Source organism: Octopus bimaculoides, chromosome 6, assembly GCF_046866305.1.
Source record: "Octopus bimaculoides isolate indiv1 chromosome 6, ASM4686630v1, whole genome shotgun sequence".
In the NCBI taxonomy this organism is placed as follows: domain Eukaryota; kingdom Metazoa; phylum Mollusca; class Cephalopoda; order Octopoda; family Octopodidae; genus Octopus; species Octopus bimaculoides.
In genome coordinates, this window is record NC_142933.1 from 26211081 (window position 1) to 26233075 (window position 21995).

Sequence of the window (21995 nt, forward strand, 5' to 3'; positions counted from 1 at the left end):
GTTAAAATGGCTGAGGATAGCAACAAAGTTGTGGAGTCTGATGGAGAACCAATGACACCATCTGATCACAGTGATGCTGACCATGAGTCTAACACCAGTGATAGGGACGATTCAGATTATCAGTCAGAAGATCAGGAAATTAGTGATGAGTAAGTATGATTTTGTATGGTGGTGTTGATGTTGTTTAGCCCCAGGTCAGCTATAATGATCAAAGGTATTCTAGCTATGACTATCCTGTCTTCTAATAAATGTGGATGTATGTGCAAAAAGTTTTACTTGGATTTACATGAAATACGTGGCTTCATTGAATTGTATAAAATGCATATAAGCTTCTAAAACTATAAGCACATGTTAGGAAAATACATTTGTGGAGAAATAAGTCAGGCAGCGGATCTTTCTGAATTGACAGGCACCACTTTTCATTTGTTTTATGTAGTGTTTTTGGTACCAAAACACTTTCAAACTTCGTATACTTGTATATTTTGTGTTATAGAACAGATAAAAAATTTTGTATTCGAAGTTATTTCATGTAAAAAAATTGTCGTATTTCGGTAATTTCAACCAATCACTGATGTCTATTGAGGTGAAAACAATTACTGCCGTGGAATGTAAACAACATGTTCTAACGGTGTCATGGGATCTTTTCCCTTGAATAAAATTAGTGCCGTTGTTTGTCAACAACAACTATCAGTGGTACTGTTACTTATGACATTGTTTGTGTGTTTGTACTGGTTTTGGTTTTAGAGTTTTAGGGTTAGGGTTCAGGTTTTAGAGTTAGTTTTAGGGTTAGGGTTATGATTATTTTTGCCATAACCTCACTCATTATTATTATGTTTCATTTGCTAATAGGAATCACAAAATTGTACATGTAAGAAATTTTCTATTAGAAATTCTTCAAAGAATAAACAATACCAACAAATTTTCCAATTTCCTGTTTTGTTATATAATAACTCTGTAAAAAATATTTCCAGAATTTTCAACTCTAATATGTATTTCACATCAATACAACAACGTACTGAATTGTAATACTGAGATAAGCAATTGTACTTCAAGAGGACACAGTTTGGATTTTACCCTACCTACATAAAAAATATATTACTGTCTTCGTTTAACGTACTTCTTCCATTCTCATATAAGTTGGACAGTTCACTCTGATCTCATGTGTTCAAGAACTGCATCATGGGCCAATGTCTACTTTGACATGGTTTCTCCAGCTAGATGCTTTTTCTAATCTCAACTAATTTACATGGTGTACTGGGTGCTATTTTTGTGGTACCAGCACTAGTGAAATCTTCATGTAGCTTGTAAGACTATGACTCCCCTCAGCTGAGTGGGGTTACAGTAGAGCTGGAGGCAGCTTTATACTAAGCGAGGAAAAATCAGAGCATGATGAAAGGAGCCATAATGGGGTTTCTTATTGTAGAAATGATACATAGCTGGTCACATTATACATGAGGGGGTGGGTGTAAATGGGGTAGGGCTGGAAAAATAGATAAAATAGTAGTGATAAAGTGTCAAAGTGGACCCTCAAGATCCAAGAAGGTGAAGACAGAAGGACTGAGTGTAGAGAGGTAGTTGGAAGAATGTACGAGGAGGGTGAGGAATAGAGATGGGTAATAAGCTGAGGGGATGAATATAATTGAAGAACAAGGTTTGAGATGGGTGGGCATATTAAATGGTGGACAAGGGTGGAGTAGTGATTAATGATTATTGGTTAGGAGAAAGGTAAGGAAGAGTAGATGATAACTGACAGTACTGAAAAGTGTATGTATGTAAAATATATACGCACATTTATGCACATGAACACACACACATACACAAGTGAGCAGATAAACGCAAGAAGGGCACTCAACACATTTATTGGGAGTTACATGTATGGGTCAAAACAGTTTGATTCAAATTCCATGCTACTTTAAGTTTCAAGTGTAATGCTAGTCTTCAGCCATTGGAATTAGATTCTAATGCTAATGGCTGAAGACTAGCATCATGCTTTTAAAGTAGCAAGGAATTTGAATGAAACTGTTTGAGATATACATATATATATATATATATATATATAAAAATAAATAATTGTATAACATAAATGTTGCATGGATGATAATGCTAAAAATATACGTATTCTACAACAAAATTAAGTATTTAGACTCCAGTACGAAGCAGTAATTAACGAGAATTTCATTTTTGAAACTTATTATAAAAAGTTTTAAATCAACTCACATGAATCCACAGGTTTATAAACTGCTTCATTTTCTTTCCAAAACATTAAATGACCATCATTTAATGTTCATATTTGATGCTGGTATGGGTTGGTCATTACATGAAAAACATGCTTGCTATGTATTTCATGATGATCAAAAATGTTGATTTAAATGCATATAAAATGAATCTTTTTTCTTGTTCAAGCCTGTTAGCTTTATGCTGGTTTGAGAATACTTTCCATTGAAATATCTGTGCTTTTTGACCCTAGTGTGATAATATACTGACAGAAGTAGCCACTATTAATCAGGAAGTACTCAATACATAAAATTTGTAGTATGGAAATGTTTTCCATTTACAATGTCCTTATGCTACTTTGTTACTTTTCAGATTTTCAAATATATAAATTATATTTTAGTATAGTGTGGGTGTGTGTGTCTATTTATCTGTCCATCCATCTACTGATCTATATAGCGATCTATCTATCTGTGTATATTTTTTGTGTGTATGTCAATATGTCCCTAAAAATTTTTTTGCTCAGTAAGACCTGCTTCAAAGAAATATATTTTCTTGCAATAACACATGCAAATACATGCACACACACACGAAAGCATGCATGCGTGCACACACATGCGCACATGAGAAATTAAATAAATGACAAGGGAAGATAAAAATTATGTAATGAACTTATATCTATAAGGAATTTATATTCAAAATGCTGTAAATTTTTGACAACTGTTCAGCTACAGAAGTCTTTTTGTTATTGAATTGTAATGAAATCAGTTGTGATGTCACAAACAAAGTAGTCTTATTCTGCAACTTCGAGATTTTTTTCTGTTTTTGCCATTTTCCCCCATTTCCAAGGAATCTGTTCTTTTTGCCTCTACTATGTCACAATGGTGATGTCCCAATTCTCTTTTGATGGTGGCTTGTTTATAAATCTTCCTAATTGTCTGCAAGTTCAATGAGGTAATTAAATGATAGGTTAGTGTGTTGTTGACTGTAATACCTCATTGCTGATGAAGTATCATTGTCGACCATGTTCATCCTCACAGAAATATCAAGTGATCACTGAGACAAGAACTGCTTCTGAATTTCAAGAAATTTTAATGTAAGCCCCAATCCTTGATTTCCCCCAATCTATTAGTACTCTACATCAGCTGGATGCCTCCCCTCCACTTGAGTTTCACCTGCTCATGTTGGCCAACTATGATATATGTAAGAAGAAATTAAATTTCTTTTTTCAGCAGAATTTATACCATAACACCAGATCTGAGAGATCTTATGGAAGTCATGAGTGCTGTCCTATGAGATTTTGCTGCATTTTTAGCTAGTCAGGTGACCACTTAGAAGCTCTCTCATTGGTTCAGTGTTGTTGTTTATTTGCATTGATTGAGTAGACTTACAATGGTGTGGTGCAGAAATCATTATTTGCTTGATGGAGTTATTTCAGTGTATCTTTTTTTTTTTTTTTAATTTTTCTCCTTCTCTCTAACATTTTTGACATCCTCTTTGTAGTTGTTAATACCACTGTCATTGTAGTTATTGCATTCAATCACATTACATTAGTCTTTAATCTAGTCTTTAGTCTGTTTTCTTGATGCATGAAGGTTGTATATTTTACAGGCAAATAAACGGGAAGTATATATCTTTTACCTTTTACTTGATCTAGTCATTTGACTGTGGTCATGCTGGAGTACCATCTTAAAGGGTTTTAGTCAATTGAATCAACCCCAGTACTTGCTCTTTTTAAGCCTGGTACTTATTATATCAGTCTTTATTGCCAAATCTCTAAGTCACAGAGATGGAAATAAATGAGCACCAGTTGTCAAGCAATGGAGTAGGAACACACACATACTCAAGCACACACACACACACACTCACTCACTCACTCTCACACACACATATGATGGGCTCCCACAGTTTCTATCTGCCAAATTCTTTTACAAAGCAATCATTATCCTGGGGTAGGACTGAACCGAAAACCACATGGTTGCAAAGTGAGCTTCTTAACCTTACAGCCATGCCAGAGATACTCGTGTTTTCCCCCCCCCCCCCATAAACCATTAGCATACTCAATGAATTAAAATGTTTTTGACAGGAAACCTAAACTGCATCCCAAACATACTCAGCTGGCAAGAACCTTATTATGGTTGTATGCTTCTCCCTACATAGCTATACAAAATGTTGAAACCCACAATTACAAGACACTTTAACTAGTTGTGAAAATTCTTTTCTACTGTAGGCACAAGGCCCGAAATTTTTGGGGAGGAGGGTTTGAACTCTGAACGTGAAGACATGAAATACCACTAAGCATTTTGCCCAGCATGTTAATATTTCTGCCAGTCAAATTTTTATTTCTACTCAAGGTATTAGGCCTGAAATTTTGGGGGAGGGGACCAATCGATTAGATTGACCTCCAGTACACAACTAGTACTTAATTTATCAACCCTGAAAGGATGAAAGGCAAAGTTGACCTCGGCGGAATTTGAACTCAGAATATAAAGACAGACGAAATACCGCTAAGCATTTTGCCCCCGCGTGTAACGTTTCTGCCGGCTCACCACCTTACTGGTTGTGAAAATTGTCATTCTCATTAGGCATTAGGAAGGGCATCCAGCTGTAGAAACTCTGACAAATCAGATTGGAGCCTGGTGTAGCCTTCGGGTTCCACCAGTCCTCAGTCAAATCGTCCAACCCATGCTAGCATGGAAAGCGGACGTTAAACGATGATGATGATGATTTCCACTGATTTACAGATCCCTGAATCAAAGCTTTGTAAGGTCATATCTTGACACTTAAAATGCTCATACCTCTTATGTTTGCTGCTCAAGTTGTTCCTATGTGTGTCCTTGCAATACTTTGTGTTGTATCCTCAATTTAGTAGGAGTGGGGTGAGATCTTTTATATATTAGTCATTGAACTGTGGTCATGTTGGCGGGGCACAGCTTTGAAGGGTTTAGTCAAACAAATCACCCCTCGTACTTATTTTTTTTTTTTAAATATGGTACTTATTTTATTGGTTTCTTTTGCTAAACCATGAAATCATAGGTGGTTAATAAACCAACGCCAGTTGTCACGTGCTGTGGTGGGGGAAGGGCAACAACCACACACAACGAGGCTTCTCCACAAATTCATTACATACTAAATTCACTCACTAGGCATTGGTCAACCCAGGGACTCAGGGCTATAGTAGAAGACACTTGCCCAAAGATGCTCCACAGTGAGATTGAAACAAAAATCACATGTTTACAAAGGAAGCTTCTTAACTACACTGCCATGCCTGTACAGGAATTAAGAACTAATATTTTGGAGTGTAACCCTCACCTACAAGTATTGGTCTTGTACCTAATTAAAATAATCTAAAGGGTGTTTGGCAAAATACTTTCGGGTATTTATTTACAACCCACTCTACTCTGCCTTTAAAGTCAACTAGGGGTTGATATTATTGTTGTATGGTCATTGTTGTCACAGGGTATGCTATTGTGATGAACCTTCTACTTTAGCAGATCTATAACAAACACACTCTCTCTTGGTATTCTTTTACTCTTTTACTTTTTTTACTTGTTTCAGTCATTTGACTGCGGCCATGCTGGAGCACCGCCTTTAGTCGAGTAAATCGACCCCGGGACTTATTCTTTGTAAGCCTAGTACTTATTCTATCGGTCTCTTTTGCCGGACCGCTAAGTTACGGAGATGTAAACACACCAGCATCGGTTGTCAAGCGATGTTGGGGGGGACAAACACAGACACACACACACACACACACACATATATATATATATATATATATATATATATATATATATATATATACACACATATATATATACAACAGGCTTCTTTCAGTTTCCGTCTACCAAATCCACTCACAAGGCTTTGGTCGGCCCGAGGCTATAGTAGAAGACACTTGCCCAAGGTGCCATGCAGTTGGACTGAACCCAGAACCATGTGGTTGGTAAGCAAACTTCTTACCACACAGCCACTCCTAATTTCAGTCAAACTTAATCTGGCAGAATTATTAGTTTGCCAAGCAACATGTTTAGCAGAATTTCTTCCAGTTCTTTACATTCTGAATGGAAATCCCATTGTGGTCAACTTTACTTTTCATCCTCTTGAAACCTGTTAAATAAGTACCAGTTGAGCACTGGGGTCAATATAATTGACTGATCCTCTTCCTTCAAATTGCTGGCCTTGTACTGAAACCATTATTAGGTCTGAAATCAACTTAGAACCAGATTACAATGACTCTATTCTTGCAGATCCATGATACAAAAAACATTTACCACCTTTGATTGTTGTGTGACACTGACCTTGCACACCCAGAATATATGCCCCTTGTTAGCTTTTCATCCTAATAGGATTAGTAAATAAAATATCAGTGAAAAACAGGATGGGTTTCAATTGAATAGACTGTGCTCACCTTCACACATTGTAGCTTTGTGCTGATGTGAGAAATTATTGTGATTATTGATCACTGTGGTTCACAGAAGCAGCATAGTACTTATTGGCACTTGTTTGCATTTCTTTAAAACATGTGTTCAAAGCTTGCCGCAGTCTGCTTTTATCTTCATTTGTTAAGGTTGAGATGGCACAGAGATGTAATATGAATAATATGCTGTGGCAGACTCAAACTGTATTCCTCCCCCAAAATCATGTGGCCATATGGCAATGTAATAAATTATTATTACTGTTATTAAATGAGACTGTGGTGGAAAGGTTGAAACATTGGTGCACTGCTTTAATGTTATACAGAGCTTAATTTTAGCTTCTCTAGTTTTGTTGGGTTCAAATCCAGTATATATGCTCTTCAGCGATTGTGAAGCCTAAAGCATAGGCTTGTTTAGCTTATGCCTAAAGTAGGCACTGGTGGAGTATGCACTATGGAATATATATTTTCAGTGGGTATCCATAGTTTTGTTTGGTTTCTTACAAAACAATAGAATTTCCTACCAGCCTTGTCTTCAGAATCTTCTAAACAAACGGAATACTCTGCTTTTACAAGGCAATGAGAGCTAGAGATGTTTGAATTGACGGGTTCTGGACAACTGGGTAAGGTTTTAGTGTTTCAGAATCTATCACATTTGTTGTTGCTTAACTACGAAGAAAACTGGTTGAGTAACCCTATCATTAGAGGCATTCCAGCTATGACCATCCTTTATTAAATATATTGGAGACTGGATTGTCTTATAAAACTTTTCCTTTTTTAAGATTGTAGGGTGTGATCTAAGCAAAATTTGGCTACAGTCAACTGATAATATAAAGACAACTTTGTCTACATCATAGCTTTGTTTAGTTCTTGTTTAAGACACTTATTCCTCTACAGTGAAAAACACTGGGGTCTAAATAGGGACTCTGGGTGATCAAAGTATTATTCCTTGCAGTAAATTGCTGCAGCTGCTTTATAGAATTGATAACTGGTACCGTGCTGAGTTCAATTCATTCCTACAAGAAAAGCTACCAATTAGAGACCAGGGTTTTGTCTGGGAATAGAATTTGCCAGTTAATTTTTTTTTTATGTAAAAGAAAACCAAAATCAAGTATTGCAGATCATTGTGGTTTAGAAAGGATTAACAGAAGTGTTTGTTCTATTGTTGTTAGTGGTGGTGGTGTTGCAATTGTTAGTTGTTTAGTCAGAGATCAGTCTTAACTGAGCTGACCTATAGCCAAAGATATTCAGACAATGACCTTCCCATCCTTCTCTCTGGCATTGCATACTAGGTCTACATTATCCACTGTCTCTTCCTTTCCAAGATAATAGAGCATAATTTGAGGGAGGTCTAACTGCTAACTCAAACAGGTTGTCATCATGTAGAGACTCATTGTTGCCTTGCTATTGCTGCTACTACTGTTTTTGTTCTTTTTTGTTAATGTTGTTGCTGTTATTGTTGTTACTTTTGCTGTCATTGTCAGTGTCATCAATGTTGTTATTGATGTTATTGTATTTTTATATGCCTTCGTCCTTGTTTGCTGTTGTAATATTTCATTATTTATGACAACTTCAAGCCTGTGTGTCTTATCTCCTTCACAGTGATGACAAGCCCAATATCAGATGGACTGGCTACAACAAGAAGATCCCAGTTCTCATCTTCCATCCGGAGGCAGTTTTACAGAATAAATGTAGATATAAGAAAGTTGGTGGTAAGTTTAAAATGATTTATGCTTTAGAAAATTTGAGAATAATGTTGTGGAGAGTGGCATAATGATGAAGCATTGCATGGCCTTTGATTATACACACACATGTATACATTAACTACACAAAATTTGATACCAGAATTCTAGGCAATGCTGGTAATGATCACGCTCAAATTGTGCTATTTACGTGCCACTGGCACGGAAGCCAGACAGCTGCTCTGGCAATGATCACGCTCGGGCGGTGCTGTTAGTGCTCCACTGGCACAAGTGCCAGTCATCGAATATGGTTCAATTACGATTTCAATTTCACTTGCCCCAACAAGTCTTCGCAAGCAGAGTTTAGTGTCCAATGAAGGAGAGGTTGGCATGAGTGCCAGTTGTCGAATTTGGTTCGATTTCGATACACACACACACAATATGTGTGTGTGTGTGTGTGTATACAATTCATCTTCTGACAACCATTGATTCATCAACTTCTATGTTACACTATTTTCTTCACACCCCCCCCCCCCCCCAACACAGAACCGATATCCTCTGCATCTAACTCATTCCCTGTCTCTAATCATATCTGTTTTCAAATAGTGCTCCACCCTTTCTGCTCCTTTGTCCTATTCTGTATCCTCTGTTAAGTAGTTTGCATTAGGAAGGGCAACCTGCTGTAGAAGCCATGCCAGTTCATTTAGAAAAAGTAGCTAATACTTGAAGTAAGGCTTTTATATATTCTTTTATTCATTCACTTGTTTCAGTCATTTGACTGGCCATACTGGAGCACCACCTTTAGTCGAATAAATTGACACCAGGACTTATTCTTTGTAAGCCTAGTACTTATTCTATCGGTTGCTTTTGCTGAACCACTAAGTTACAGGGACATAAACACACCAACATCGGTTGTCAAGTGAAGGGGGGGGGGGTCAAATACATATATATACCTGTATATATACAATAGGCTTCTTTCAGTTTCCATCTACCAAATCCACTCACAAGGCTTTGGGTCAGCCCGAAGCTATAGTATAAGACACTTGCCCAGGGTGCCACACAGTGGGACTGAACCTTGAACCATTTGGTTGGGAAGCAAGCTTCTTACCACACAGCTACTATACATATAATTCATCATCATCATCGTTTAACGTCTGCTTTCCATGCTAGCATGGGTTGGACGATTTGACTGAGGACTGGTGAAACCAGATAGCTACACCAGGCTCCAATCTGATTTGGCAGAGTTTCTACAGCTGGATGCCCTTCCTAACGCCAACCACTCCGAGAGTATAGCGGGTGCTTTTACGTGCCACCGGCACGAAGGCCAGTCAGGCGGTACTGGCAACGGCCACGCTCAAAATGATGTATTTTATGTGCCACCCGCACAAGAGCCAGTCCAGGGGCACTGGCAACAATCTCGCTCGATATATATAATTTTTCTTTGACTTGGGTGGTTAGTCCCTCCTCAAGTTAATCCTCTCACTTGATGTCCTAAATAAAAGTACTGGGCAGGATGCATTGGAAGACTACTGTGTTCTTTCCCTTCTATAATTTAACTTAATTTCCTCTATTTTATTGTCAAGTGCTGTTTCTTGTTTGTATTTATGATCTATTTCTCTATTTTTGTTTACTTCTCATATCTTTATGCACAAATACATACATACATACATACATACATACATACATACATACGTGTGTGTGTGTGTTTAATTTCGAATTGTAATAAAAACAATTTTGCACTAGACTGAAGGATCATTCAATGCATTTTGTAGAATACATTTATCTTCTTTTGCAAAAAGGGGGTAACAGTGATTTTGTAATTTCCACCTACTGATGAAGGCTTAGTAGGCTGAAACTTTGACGTTACTGTCACCATTTTGCTTGTAAAAGTGTGCATGCATGAGAGAGAGAATCATGGCCAAACTGTTCAGTTTCCTTTGCTGTCATGAGATCTTGTACTCAAAAGCTTTGTCAAGCATCTTGATCAAGTATCTTCTACCACAGTCTTAGGTCAACGCATGGCTTGTTTATGAAATTGAGTGGAAACACTGGATAAATTGTTATTCAAATGTCCTGTATCACAATGGGTCTGCATGAGGAATATGCTAAAAGTATAAGTGTCTGTGAAATACTCAGCCATTTAAACTAAAATTCAATGAGTAGGTGGTTCACTGTGTTGATCAAGCAGCTTATCAATGAGTCTTCCAGATGTTTGATCAGCACAAACTCCTTACTTTTTTTTTTATGTTTCTGTTTTCAGTTTATCATGTGATGCTTACCCTACATCCATTCTCCCCCCCCCTCACACACACACACATATTGTTTAATTATATAAATGTGCTATACTTTAATCAGTCTTTTCATAATCATCAATTAATTAATTAATTGCTTTATTTCCGTATTTTTCTAGAGCGCTTCCACATGGCCTTCAAATTTGGTAGCACTGAAAGTCGCATAATACGCACAGTATTGCTAGCCCATGGCTTTCATGAGGTGAGTAACTCAAGTAATCCTAAGGGATTAGGTAAATTACAACACAACATCTTTCAGATACTTGGCAGGCAGCTGGCAGAATCATTAATGCATCAGACAAAACTTTTAGTAGCATTTTTTTCTGATTTTACATTGTGTTCAAATGCTCCTGGGGTTGATTTTTACCTTTCATCCTTTCAGGGTCATTGAAATAAGTACCAGTTGAGCATTGGGGTCAATATAATCAATTTATCCCCCTTCACTGCCTCTGAGCTTGCTGGTTTTGTGCCAAAATTTCAAACCTATATCTTTCAGATACTGAACACTTGGGTCTGAATATTTACAACAGAGTACATTCTGTTAAAGGCATACAAAGGTTATGTGGGGATGTTGAAGTGGGCCACAATGTATATCTGTTGGTAACTGTAATAGCCATCGTCACCGTCATCATTTTACATATGCTTTTCCATGCTGACATGGACTGGATAGGGCTGTTCCAGTACAACATCTCTCTGCTTGTTGTATTTCTTTATTGTATTTGATATACATCATTATTATTATTAAGAAAGTGAACTGGCAAGATCACTGGTGTTGGATAAAATGGCTAATGGCTTTTCTTCTTGCACTTTATGTGCTGTGTTCAAATTCTACTAAAGTCAATTTTCTTTCATTTTCTGGTGGGGTCAACACAATTACTACTAGTTAAGCACTGGGGATGACCTTGTGGATTTACCCATTCCTCTAAACTTGCTGGCCTTGTGCCAGAATTCGAAACCGTTTAAAACCATTATCATTATGTCTGGTTTTCTTAAGGTGGCAAACTGGCAGAACTGTTAGCATGCCAGGTAAAATGCTTAGCGGTATTTTGTCTGCCACTACATTCTGAATTCAAATTCCTCTGAGGTCAACTTTGCCTTTCATCCTTTTAGGATCGATAAATTAAATGCCAGTTGAATACTGGGGTCGATGTAATTGATTTACACCCTCCCCCAAAATTTCAGGCCTTGTGCTTGTAGCAGAAAAGTTTGTCTGGTTTCCTTTCTTGTATGGTTTGAATACATATCTTTGTTGTTGCATGTCTTTTTTTTAATACTTTTTTTTTTGTTAGTGATGAGTATGCTTTTCATTGATAGATACCATTCCTATTTCCAATCAGTTCTCTGAATGGACTGGGTATATTTAATCATGCTACCAGACTAGAGGGGGTTGTCTGCAACAGGCATAAAGAGAGCTCTTCTCTGTATCTAGGTTACTGAATTGTAGTCTGTGTCTCTTGCATGTGGAGGGGTGGAAAGGTCTGGGTTATCAATATTGGTGGTGGAGTGGGAGGCAAATATACCAACCACACACTTTATAGATGTATTTTGCTTGATCTATACAAACAAAATTTTCTAAAAATATTCATAGAAAATTTCTAATTATTGGCTGATTTTTCAAAATACATACAAGTAAAAATAACACAATTATTATAAGCTTAACTTGTTGAATTTCAGCTCAAGTACTGCCCTTCCCCCCCCCCCCACACACACACTCCAGTCTTTGATGCTCATTTTAATAATAAAAAATATTTTTTGAAAACTAAAAAAATTGTTTTACACTTACATTATTTACATTACACTTACAAAATCCATTAAAGTACTGAGCACATATATAAACACCTATGTTTACATCAAGGTACATGACAACACTGTTTTAGGTGTTGGTGGTCATAACCGGAGTGCAAAATATATTTGAATACCTAACTATTTATGTGTAGAGAATTAAATTCATACACAGATGCATAGCAACAATGTCTTTCAGATATTGGTAGTCATATTAGTTAGTAATATAAACAACATTTAAATACCAACGCCATATCTGTAAACAAAACTTTTACTTTCACTTTCATTTGTCTTTTTTTTAATACTGAGGGAAATATTTTATTGATTTTGTAATGGTTTGGTTGGTGCAATACATATAACATAAGACAGTACCCATATTGTGTATTGTTCTTTTCTAATGTTAGATGTATTTTCTTTGTAAGAAACATGAAGCAATGGATTCAGACTCTACATTGAAATTTATAAAGGATGCTTTTTATTCTATTCTTGTGCTCTGATTAGTTTTAAAAAACCATATGGCTCTTTGATAGAGGAGAGAACGTAGATATTTCAAGTGTTTGAATATATGAAATGCTACAGAAGTTTGCTAAGCTCCTAGTGAGTCTGGTTTACAAGAGCGGTTTAATTTCCAGTTGTTTATCCTTTTTACTTTTGAAGTATTTATCCATAGTACAATGTCAATGACCTGGAGAAGAGCAAGCTTCGCTAGATCAGCTTGTCTTGCTTTACTTTGACATGTTAATTTATCCAAAGATACATAACATATCAACATTCATATTAATGAGCCAACAAAGGAACTGCTATGTGGTGGAACAGTCATCTGGAAATAACAATGAAATCTCCCTCAAATCACACACTGCTATTTTAAAAATTCAAAGGACACATTAGGTAATGTTTGGCAATACAATCCAAGATATATTCTTACTGCAAAATAACAGAAGACTTGGTCACATCTGGAAAGCTGTTGATCACTTGATTGGTGTTGACTTGAAGCTAAACAAAAACATAAATATCATATTTGTATTTCCTTTGGCAGGTAACTTCAAATCACTCAGACTATAACATATTGTGGACCGGAGGACATTTGAAACCTCTGACTCTTCGCAACATGGCCGATTTCCAGAAAATCAACCACTTCCCAAGGTAAGCCTTTCTCTCCGTCAGCTGCTCCATAGAACTATTAACTAGGTTTTGTTTGACTCCAAAGCTATGAAAGAAGACACTTGGCTAAGGTGTCATGCAGTGGGATTGAACCATAGACTACCTGGTCATAAAAGAAACCTTAAATCTACAATGTACACACACACACACACACACACACACACACACACACACACACACACATGGTGTTAGAGAAGCAAGAAAACCTACAATGACCACCTTCATCAAATATACCGCTGGGGTTACCTACTGTTTCTGGGACTGAATGCTTTATCCAGTATTACCCCCTGTTCCACCCAGCTGTCACAGAAATAGCTAACAGTCCATCAGGTAGATTTTTAAATGTGAGAGATTGATGTGTTTCTTGCTATGGAAGTTTGTCATTTTTCACCACATAACCAAAGCTAAGCCCGAACTCTCAAGAGAAAGTGGATACTTTTGGGTTCTAGGTGATATTACTCTCATACTCACTCTGGGTGAGTTCCAGAAGTTTTGTAGTTCTGGAAGGATGAATTGGAATAGTGTTTCTAGAAATAAATAGATCTTGCATTCCATGACTAACTCATTCTGATTCCTCTTGTTATGATGTATGTCATTGTGTACAGAAGACAAAAACTGGTGTATTTGTGACTGAATACTTTTATTGTTAAAAACTTTTCAATGTGGACTTGGTGAAATTTATTGTGCTTCCAGTACTAGAGGTTGGACTGCACCAAGACTATTGTGGCTCCTCTAATCTGTTTCAGTTTGTATTCGGAAAAGTATGAAGTTTTGAAAGGGAAACTTGGAAAGAATGACAGAAATAAAAGGTGTATTGTATAGGTTTGTAAGTGATGTGATAGACACCTTGCTTGTTCAAGGGAATATTGAACTCTGTAATAACAATGAGCTGCAATGAGGACACCAATGTGTTATGTTGGTGAGTGAAGGTGTGTGTATCAGATGGATGGCCCTGGTATTGAGATCTTCAAACAGTCATGGTATGGACAAGGTCAGTGTCATTTAGTTGACAATAGGATGTTGGCAAACAATAAGAGCGTTGTCCACTTGATAAATACAATAGCTGTGAGGTAGTGAGTCACTAAGTTCATGGATCATGAGCAAACATTACAATAACAATTATGTTGTGCACTAAAGAAGGCAACCGACTTCTGCTTGCTCCAGTTTACCCATCTGACATAAAAGAAATTCCACTCCCCTTTCACAAATGAATGATTAATAGCGGAAAGTGCATCTAGCTGTCAAACAATAGCTTAAAATAAAAAAAATAAAAAAACAAATCCTCTCCAAGTATGCATGGGCAAACAATCATAATACAGTAATAAATAAAAAAACCTTTTTGGCTACAAAAAAATTTGGGGTCTCGGTCCTTGCTCAAGAAAAATGCATACATGTGAGAAATAGATCTCCTGAGTTTCAGTGTTCAATATAGCAATTGATTAGTGGTGTGGATACAAGAAAAAATTATGAGCAATAAAGGTAAATATTTTATCAATATTTTGTACAGGCTTCCAGTGTTAATAAAATAAGTCAAGTATTGGAACCAGTATCCCTCACTGTCCATCTCAACCATTACAAACTTGTAGCCTTGTGCCTCTGTAATGAATCAGTATTCTGTACAGCTGTGTGGTGTCTTTTATAGATCCTATGAATTGACGAGAAAAGACAAACTGTATAAAAATGTTCAGCGAATGCAACAAATGAAAGTAAGTCAAATCATTTGAATACATATTGAATTTCAGTCATTATCATTATCATTACTATTCTCATTATCACAGGCAGGCCTTCCTGTGGTTGCATAATCTGAGCAATAACAGCTCAATCTTCCTCAAACCATACCACCATTACTATCTTTAAAATGTAGTCTTAAGATACACTCTATATGAAAAGATGGAGTGATGGTCATGTTTTGGAATGCCTTTGGTTATAGGTCCTGCTCATTGGAGTTAAACATCATCACTGACTTCTCAACAAAGTTCCTTTAATCAACAGCCACAACAGCAGCAGTGAGCCTTGTAGTTATGGTCACACTGTATCTGAATAAAAGACACAATGAGCACAGCTTTGATCATCGGTTTACTGCATCAAATTGACTTTGGGTTAAATAACAACATAAAGCTTCATAATCATTTTCCTCATTATCATCATCCTTTTCATTGTCACTATAATCACTAGCGGTACCCATGGAAATTCCATGGTCATTTTGATGCTGTATAAGATGTTTTAGAAGTTAATTGAAAATCATGAAATAAATTTCTTTCAAAATTATATTTTGTTTGAAACATTTGATTCTTTAGATGTTGTAAATGTCCACATAGATAGTATTGAGTGTGCAATAGGATTGACATTATCCATCTATAATATTATTATTCTGCTACTGTATGACTATATTGGATAAAGTTTTAACAAATCTTAATAAGTTCTATTGCATCCTTATTTTCATATGTCCAGACATGAACCCACAGTCCTAGTGAATGAAGTATAGCAGTTGCTCTATTGACTTCCATATTATGTAAAATTTTGTTCCATAGTTTGTAGTATGACACAAAAGGTAGATTAGTAGGTGCTATTGTATTAATATGTTCCTCCTCCTACTTATCATTTTTATCATTGTCATCACCATTCTCATAATCGATGTTTACCATTATCTTTATCATCAGCATCATCATTCTCTCCTCCTCCTCATCACTTTATTGGGTGTTTTAACATTTCCTTTAATACATGGTTTTCCAAGTAAGTGTAAAGGAGGACAGTTGTGCAACACTGCATATCTCCAAGCTGCTTAGTGAAACATTAAAACGCCAGCTCCTTGGCCAATGAGTTCAAATCCACTTCTGATATTTTGTGGTGGTTTTATAGGGGCTCAGGATACCTTCACACACCACCTCATTTTACCTGGCTGTCAAGAGTGGAAGTGAACAGGTAGTAGATGATCTGTGAAAGATTTGTATCCTATGTCCAAAGAAGTTCTCTTTTTACTTCTGATACCAAACTGCCCAAGACCACCTATGGACCCATGATACAGACTTCCTATTCTAAAGTGATCTAAATTTAACTTTCCATAAAAATTTCAGATTAACTTATGTTCTAAACTCCAGTTTATTAATGATAAAATTATTTTACTAAATTCTTCATTATTACCAAAATTAATTAAAACAAAAGCAGTGTATTTTAACTGGAATTCGGTAACAAAAAGGTTAATACAATGAAAATGGTTAATACCCTGAAGTACTAGTCTTTTGACACCATTAAAAAGTCAAAACAAAAAATATGTATATATCTGTGGAACTGTGTAGTATATGTCCATATGTTTCACATTCTACTGTAGTGTTGGCATAGTTTGTATATGAATTGTCAGACCTGTGGAATGAATGCACTTTCTGCTGTTAAATCTCTTCCATACTGTGGTTGCACTACTAATTTCTTTACTAAAATAACTGAAGCAAGCAGAGTAATGTGATTCACCTGGATGCACAATATTATGATTGTAAACTTTGTAAACCAAAGATGGTGGGTGGTGTCTCTAGGGTGGCTTGATCTATTGGAAATACCAGTCAACTCTTCCTGAGACATTTTAAAGTTGGTTTTATTGCAACCTAAACACTTTTAATTGTAGGCCTTACCGTCTTATAGAAAGGAAGTATACACTAGATAATGTGTACCAAGATATACTGCATCTGAAAAAGACTTAATGGTCATGATTGGGACATTGATATAACATAGATCTACTTGATCAGGACTAATGGGTTTTCACAAAAATGTTAAATTTCTAGAACCTTAGGTTTTATGTTGAAAAATATCAGCAATTATTAATTGCTCATTAAGTACTTTTGAATTACAATAATGGAATATTATCTGTGGTTTTAATTTTGTCAGCATGACACCTTAGGTTCTAGAAACTTAACATAAATTTTGTTTAAAAAAATTATCTATCCACCTTCTTGGTGTTGAACATTCTTTCTTCCTCTCCATTGCTAATACATATGTATAGGTCAAAATAAAAACAAACTCAAAGGTTTATGCTTAACTTGTTATGGTGTTATCACAACTTTCTGTTTTATAGGGATGCAGAAATTTCAATTTTGTTCCCATGAGTTTTGTGATCCCTTCAGAATATCAGGAATTTTGTTGTAAGTTGTTTTATATTGTTTCTATTTGTGTTGTATTTTTGTTATATTTTCTGTGCATATGTTGGAGCAGGCTTGGCTGTATGGTTAAGATGTTTGCTTGACAGCCACATGGTTCTGGGTTTGATTCTCCTGACCAAATCTCCCATTGTATCACTTTGTGAATGGAATTTGGTTGATGAAAACTGTATAGAAGCTCATTTCACACACATTCTTCTTCAAGTGGATACAACCAAAGTATAATATAATGAATTTTTTGTGTGTAGTGCTCAGGTGCACTACAACTCATCAAAGGTGCATGTGCAGTACATAGAATTATGTACAAAAGTCAAGAAAGAGAACAGTGTATGAGTCATGATATACATGTGTGCTTGCATATGGAGGGGAGGGATATCAGGCATAATGTTGGTGAATTTCAGGAAGCATGGAGGTTTTAAAGGATGCAATGTCCTGGCAGCTAACAACTGATGCAGATAGTTTGTTCCATGCTTCAGCAACTCTGAGTGTGAAAAAAATGTTCCTGAAAGTCATGGGAGCTGTGCTGTTTTCTAACTTTGTAGGCATGCCCACATGTGTTAGACACATGGAGCTCAAAAAGGTGCTCAAGGTGGTTGTTGGTATGGTGGTTAATAATTTTGTGGGTGTTTACTAAGTCAGTTGCCAGACGTCAGAGCTTCAATGTATCAGGGAAGCAAGGTGTTCAGAATATGGTAGATGCCTGATAGAGAGTGTTCACTTGGTTACACGTCTCTGAACAGTTTCCAGGAGGTTGATGTCCTGAGCAAGATAGGGGCTTCCAGACTGGTGAGGTTTTGTCATTCCATGCCAGGAATTTTTGGTAGTTCTGATAAGTCCTTAATTTCATGTTGTGCATCACCTGCCAATAATATCCATGTAGCTGAGTAGTTTTGCACTCTATTAGGGTGTAAAAGTATCTAAAATATTACAGGTAATATGGACCAACTATTCGGCACAATAGCAATGATCTGCAAGGCTTCTCTGCATTGAGCAATAATCATAGGGATGAGTGGAGTGTGTTCATAAATCTCCTCTTTGACCTTGTGCTCATGCCACAAGATGATTTGAGTGTGCATGAAAAGTCTGGTGTTTGCACCAGGAAAGTGATCTTGAAGCTCCATTTTCATACTCCAGATGTCAGCTTCACAAAGAAGGTCAATCTTGTTTGATTTTGAAATGCTTGAATTCCAAATCTTATGAAGCTGCACACACATATGCACATGCATGCACGCGCATGTGTGTGTGCATTTCACTAATGTATATCAGCAATGGATGCAAGACAACTGATAAGCTGGTGATGCTTGTAGTGGGCTTTCATCTTCCAGGGACATTCTTCTGCTTTTGAAGCATTCAAAAAATGGCATACAATCATTACCTTATTGTCATAAGCTTGCCAAAGCATGCTCAATGTCTGTAGCAAACTTCTCAAGTTTGATGCAAAATTTCACGTTGGCTCTTTGTTGCTGTCCATGACAAAATCACAGACTGCAAATTTCACAATTTGTGAAGTAAACACAGCAATGTCACTCAGCACACTGCTTCATGAGAAGGTCACTGCTGGCTCTCACTGTGCAAGCAACTGTGTGCTGTCATCTGTTGATGTGCTACAGAACTAGTCTGGGAACTTTTTGATATCACCTTGTACATGTGTAGAAATTTTCATTAAAATCAAACACTGTGCATCAAACTGAAAAGATCCTGTTGATTTGGCCATTTATACGCTGCTCTTTCCAAAGAGCTCTCCTGCCTTATAAATTTATATTGTTGCTGTTTAACTCTAGGTCAGCCCTGATCGAGCAGACATAAAATGGCTATAGCAAATGTTGTGACCATCTTATCTTTAGGGTATATCTAGCAGCTGTATATAAATTCCAACAGCTGTGGCAATCCTTTTGTGTACATCTAGGACAATATTGTGCATATTTCCTTTTCAAGATATCAAGGTGTTATTTGAGGGAGATTTGACTATTATTACCAGCATTTTGAATGACCACATAGAGGTTCTCTTGGCTTGCTAATATGGTCGTTGTTTGCCTTGGGTTAATGTAGTTTTGTTTGTTTAATTAAGCAAACCTGTGATCAAAAACATTCCAATCATGACCATCTCACCTTAGAGATATGCAGGTCTACATTGCTGTAAAGAAAGACACATTAGATAAAGTATTACTTGAGGGAGATTTGATTGCTACTTTTAGCATATCAATTAAGCTTTGTGAGCTTAAGGCTCAGGAAGAACCTTTGAACTTTATATATATATATATATATATATATATATATATATATATATATATATATATATATATATATATATATATATATATAAATGGAAGATTGAATCTTCCATATGTTAACATGTACCTCTTTGCAACAGTGTAAATTTCATTTAATCAAGATACACTTGGCCTGACAAGTAGGCTGCAGTATACGCCTTGCTTGGATATTTACCACTTTGGAGGTTTCGCTTGCTTTGAAACATTTGTAGTCTGGGTCTTATCTACTGTATCACATAACTCCTGTATGTATGTATATATATATATATATATATGCATTCAAAAAAGGATAAAAATCTTTTACAAGAATTTTATCAGGAAGCTAGTGTGTAAAAAAATTCATAAGGGAAATTTCTATTCCCAAGAATATAATTATTCATTTATAGTTATATAAGGGCATTACTACAGGATAATGCCCTTATATAAATATAAACGAATAATATATATATATATAAAAATATGTGTGTATTAATTTTCACAAGGAAAAGGTTGATAGTGACTTCAAAGTTTTGACTTGTCTGTCAACATTAATGTCAGTAAGTTGAAACTTTGAGTTCATTGTCAGCCTTCTCTTTGTAAAAATTAGTATGTACGAGAACCAAACACAGAGTAATTCTTCAGTTTAATGTTAAATTGTTATAGAACTTTTCATGAAAACAAACATATGTACACACACGCATACACACATTTACTTATATTTTGCCATATAGCATATTCTTGCTTAAGGTATATAACCATTCAGGGAGTTAACATTGGTTTTGCACCTACTATTGTGCTTGGCAATATTGATCACTCCTGAAACATGCTGGCTGGAAGCATATAACTTTTATGCTGGAGGTGAATATACTGTTCTGGTTTGCTTAGTGGTGTGAAAAAGTGGGAAGAAAAGAAGAGTTGCCTCCCATGGTTTGATTTCAGCTGTTGCCATAGGTCAGCTATTCCTGTACACATGTTTTCTTTTCTATAGTCTAAAAAAGGAAAGACCATGTTACTGAAACAAATTTTCTATCATGCAGGCAGCAGCTAAAATTGTCATCTTTTATATTTAAGAAGGCATCAGGTTCAAGTGAATTATTCTCTTTTTAGTCAAGCAAAGCTTGCACTACCTACTTCTGTTCACGTATGGCTGGTTTGTTCCAGTTGATTTTGTATGGCATTCCTTCCTCAATAAATGAAAAATAGACAAAAAAAAATAGTTGACTGGATAAGATTTTGCATTTCTTGATTATCATTTAATTCTACTGTAGCATGGTTCATTGTATTACTGACTTTTCATAGTCTATTTAGTGACTGAGAGTGAATCAGGTAACAGGTGTTTCTCGTAAGAGATCAATGAAGCCTATCACTCATTGATAGATACTTCTGATCATGTAAAGTTAAAGCTGAAGCAATACCATTTCTGCCATTCTGACCTCTTGAACATTCTTGTTAACTGTTACTTTCATGATACCCGTTTTTATGATACATTGCATTCTTCTTTCATGATGTACCATGTGTCCATAAATTATCTTTACCACTTCCACACTTCCAAACTTCAAATTGTAAACGTAATTTATGGACACCTTAAATGCACTAACTCATTTTCATGATACAATACAAGTATTATTATATACAGCTTGAAAGCAGCGAGCTGACAGAATCATTAGCACACTGGGAAAAATACTTAATGGCATTTCATCCGTTTTTATATTCTGAGTTCAAATTCTGCCAAGGTTGATTTTGCTTTTCATCATTTTGGAGTTGATAAAATAAGTACCAGCTGAACACTGGGGTAGATGCAATAGACTTACCCCCTCCCCGAAGTTGCTGGCCTTGTGCCAAAATTTGAATCCATTATTACATACAGTTTTTATGGTATGTTACACAGTAACTCACTTTCATGATGTATTACACAGATTAACAGACTTTCCTATTACATTGCAGTTCAAGCAACATTTTAAAGTTTTCATACTTATTCAATCTTATATTAACATGAAAGTAACTAGCATTTGTATCATTTAAAGCAGAGGTTTAAATGCTATGCCAGTGGTATTGTGATT

The 21995-nt window shown here is 36.1% G+C and overlaps 1 protein-coding gene across 8 annotated transcripts in view; it reads left to right on the forward strand.

Moving 5' to 3' along the window:
* LOC106873676 (tubulin polyglutamylase TTLL5) overlaps window positions 1–21995 on the forward strand; it is a 147637-nt gene that overhangs the window by 86113 nt on the left and 39529 nt on the right. For 4 of the 8 annotated variants that reach the window (XM_014921137.3, XM_014921136.3, XM_014921135.3 and 1 more), the window contains 6 exons: window positions 1–149; window positions 8228–8337; window positions 10718–10800; window positions 13417–13523; window positions 15184–15247; window positions 17605–17671. The exon at window positions 1–149 is cut by the window's left edge and continues 356 nt beyond it. In XM_014921137.3, coding sequence (XP_014776623.2) covers window positions 1–149; window positions 8228–8337; window positions 10718–10800; window positions 13417–13523; window positions 15184–15247; window positions 17605–17671 — 580 coding nt within the window. Of the gene's footprint in view, window positions 150–3033; window positions 3308–3451; window positions 3535–3570; window positions 3651–8227; window positions 8338–10717; window positions 10801–13416; window positions 13524–15183; window positions 15248–17604; window positions 17672–21995 lie in introns of those variants that run through there. The other 4 variants (XM_014921140.3, XM_014921138.3, XM_014921141.3 and 1 more) reach the window with 4 other exon arrangements.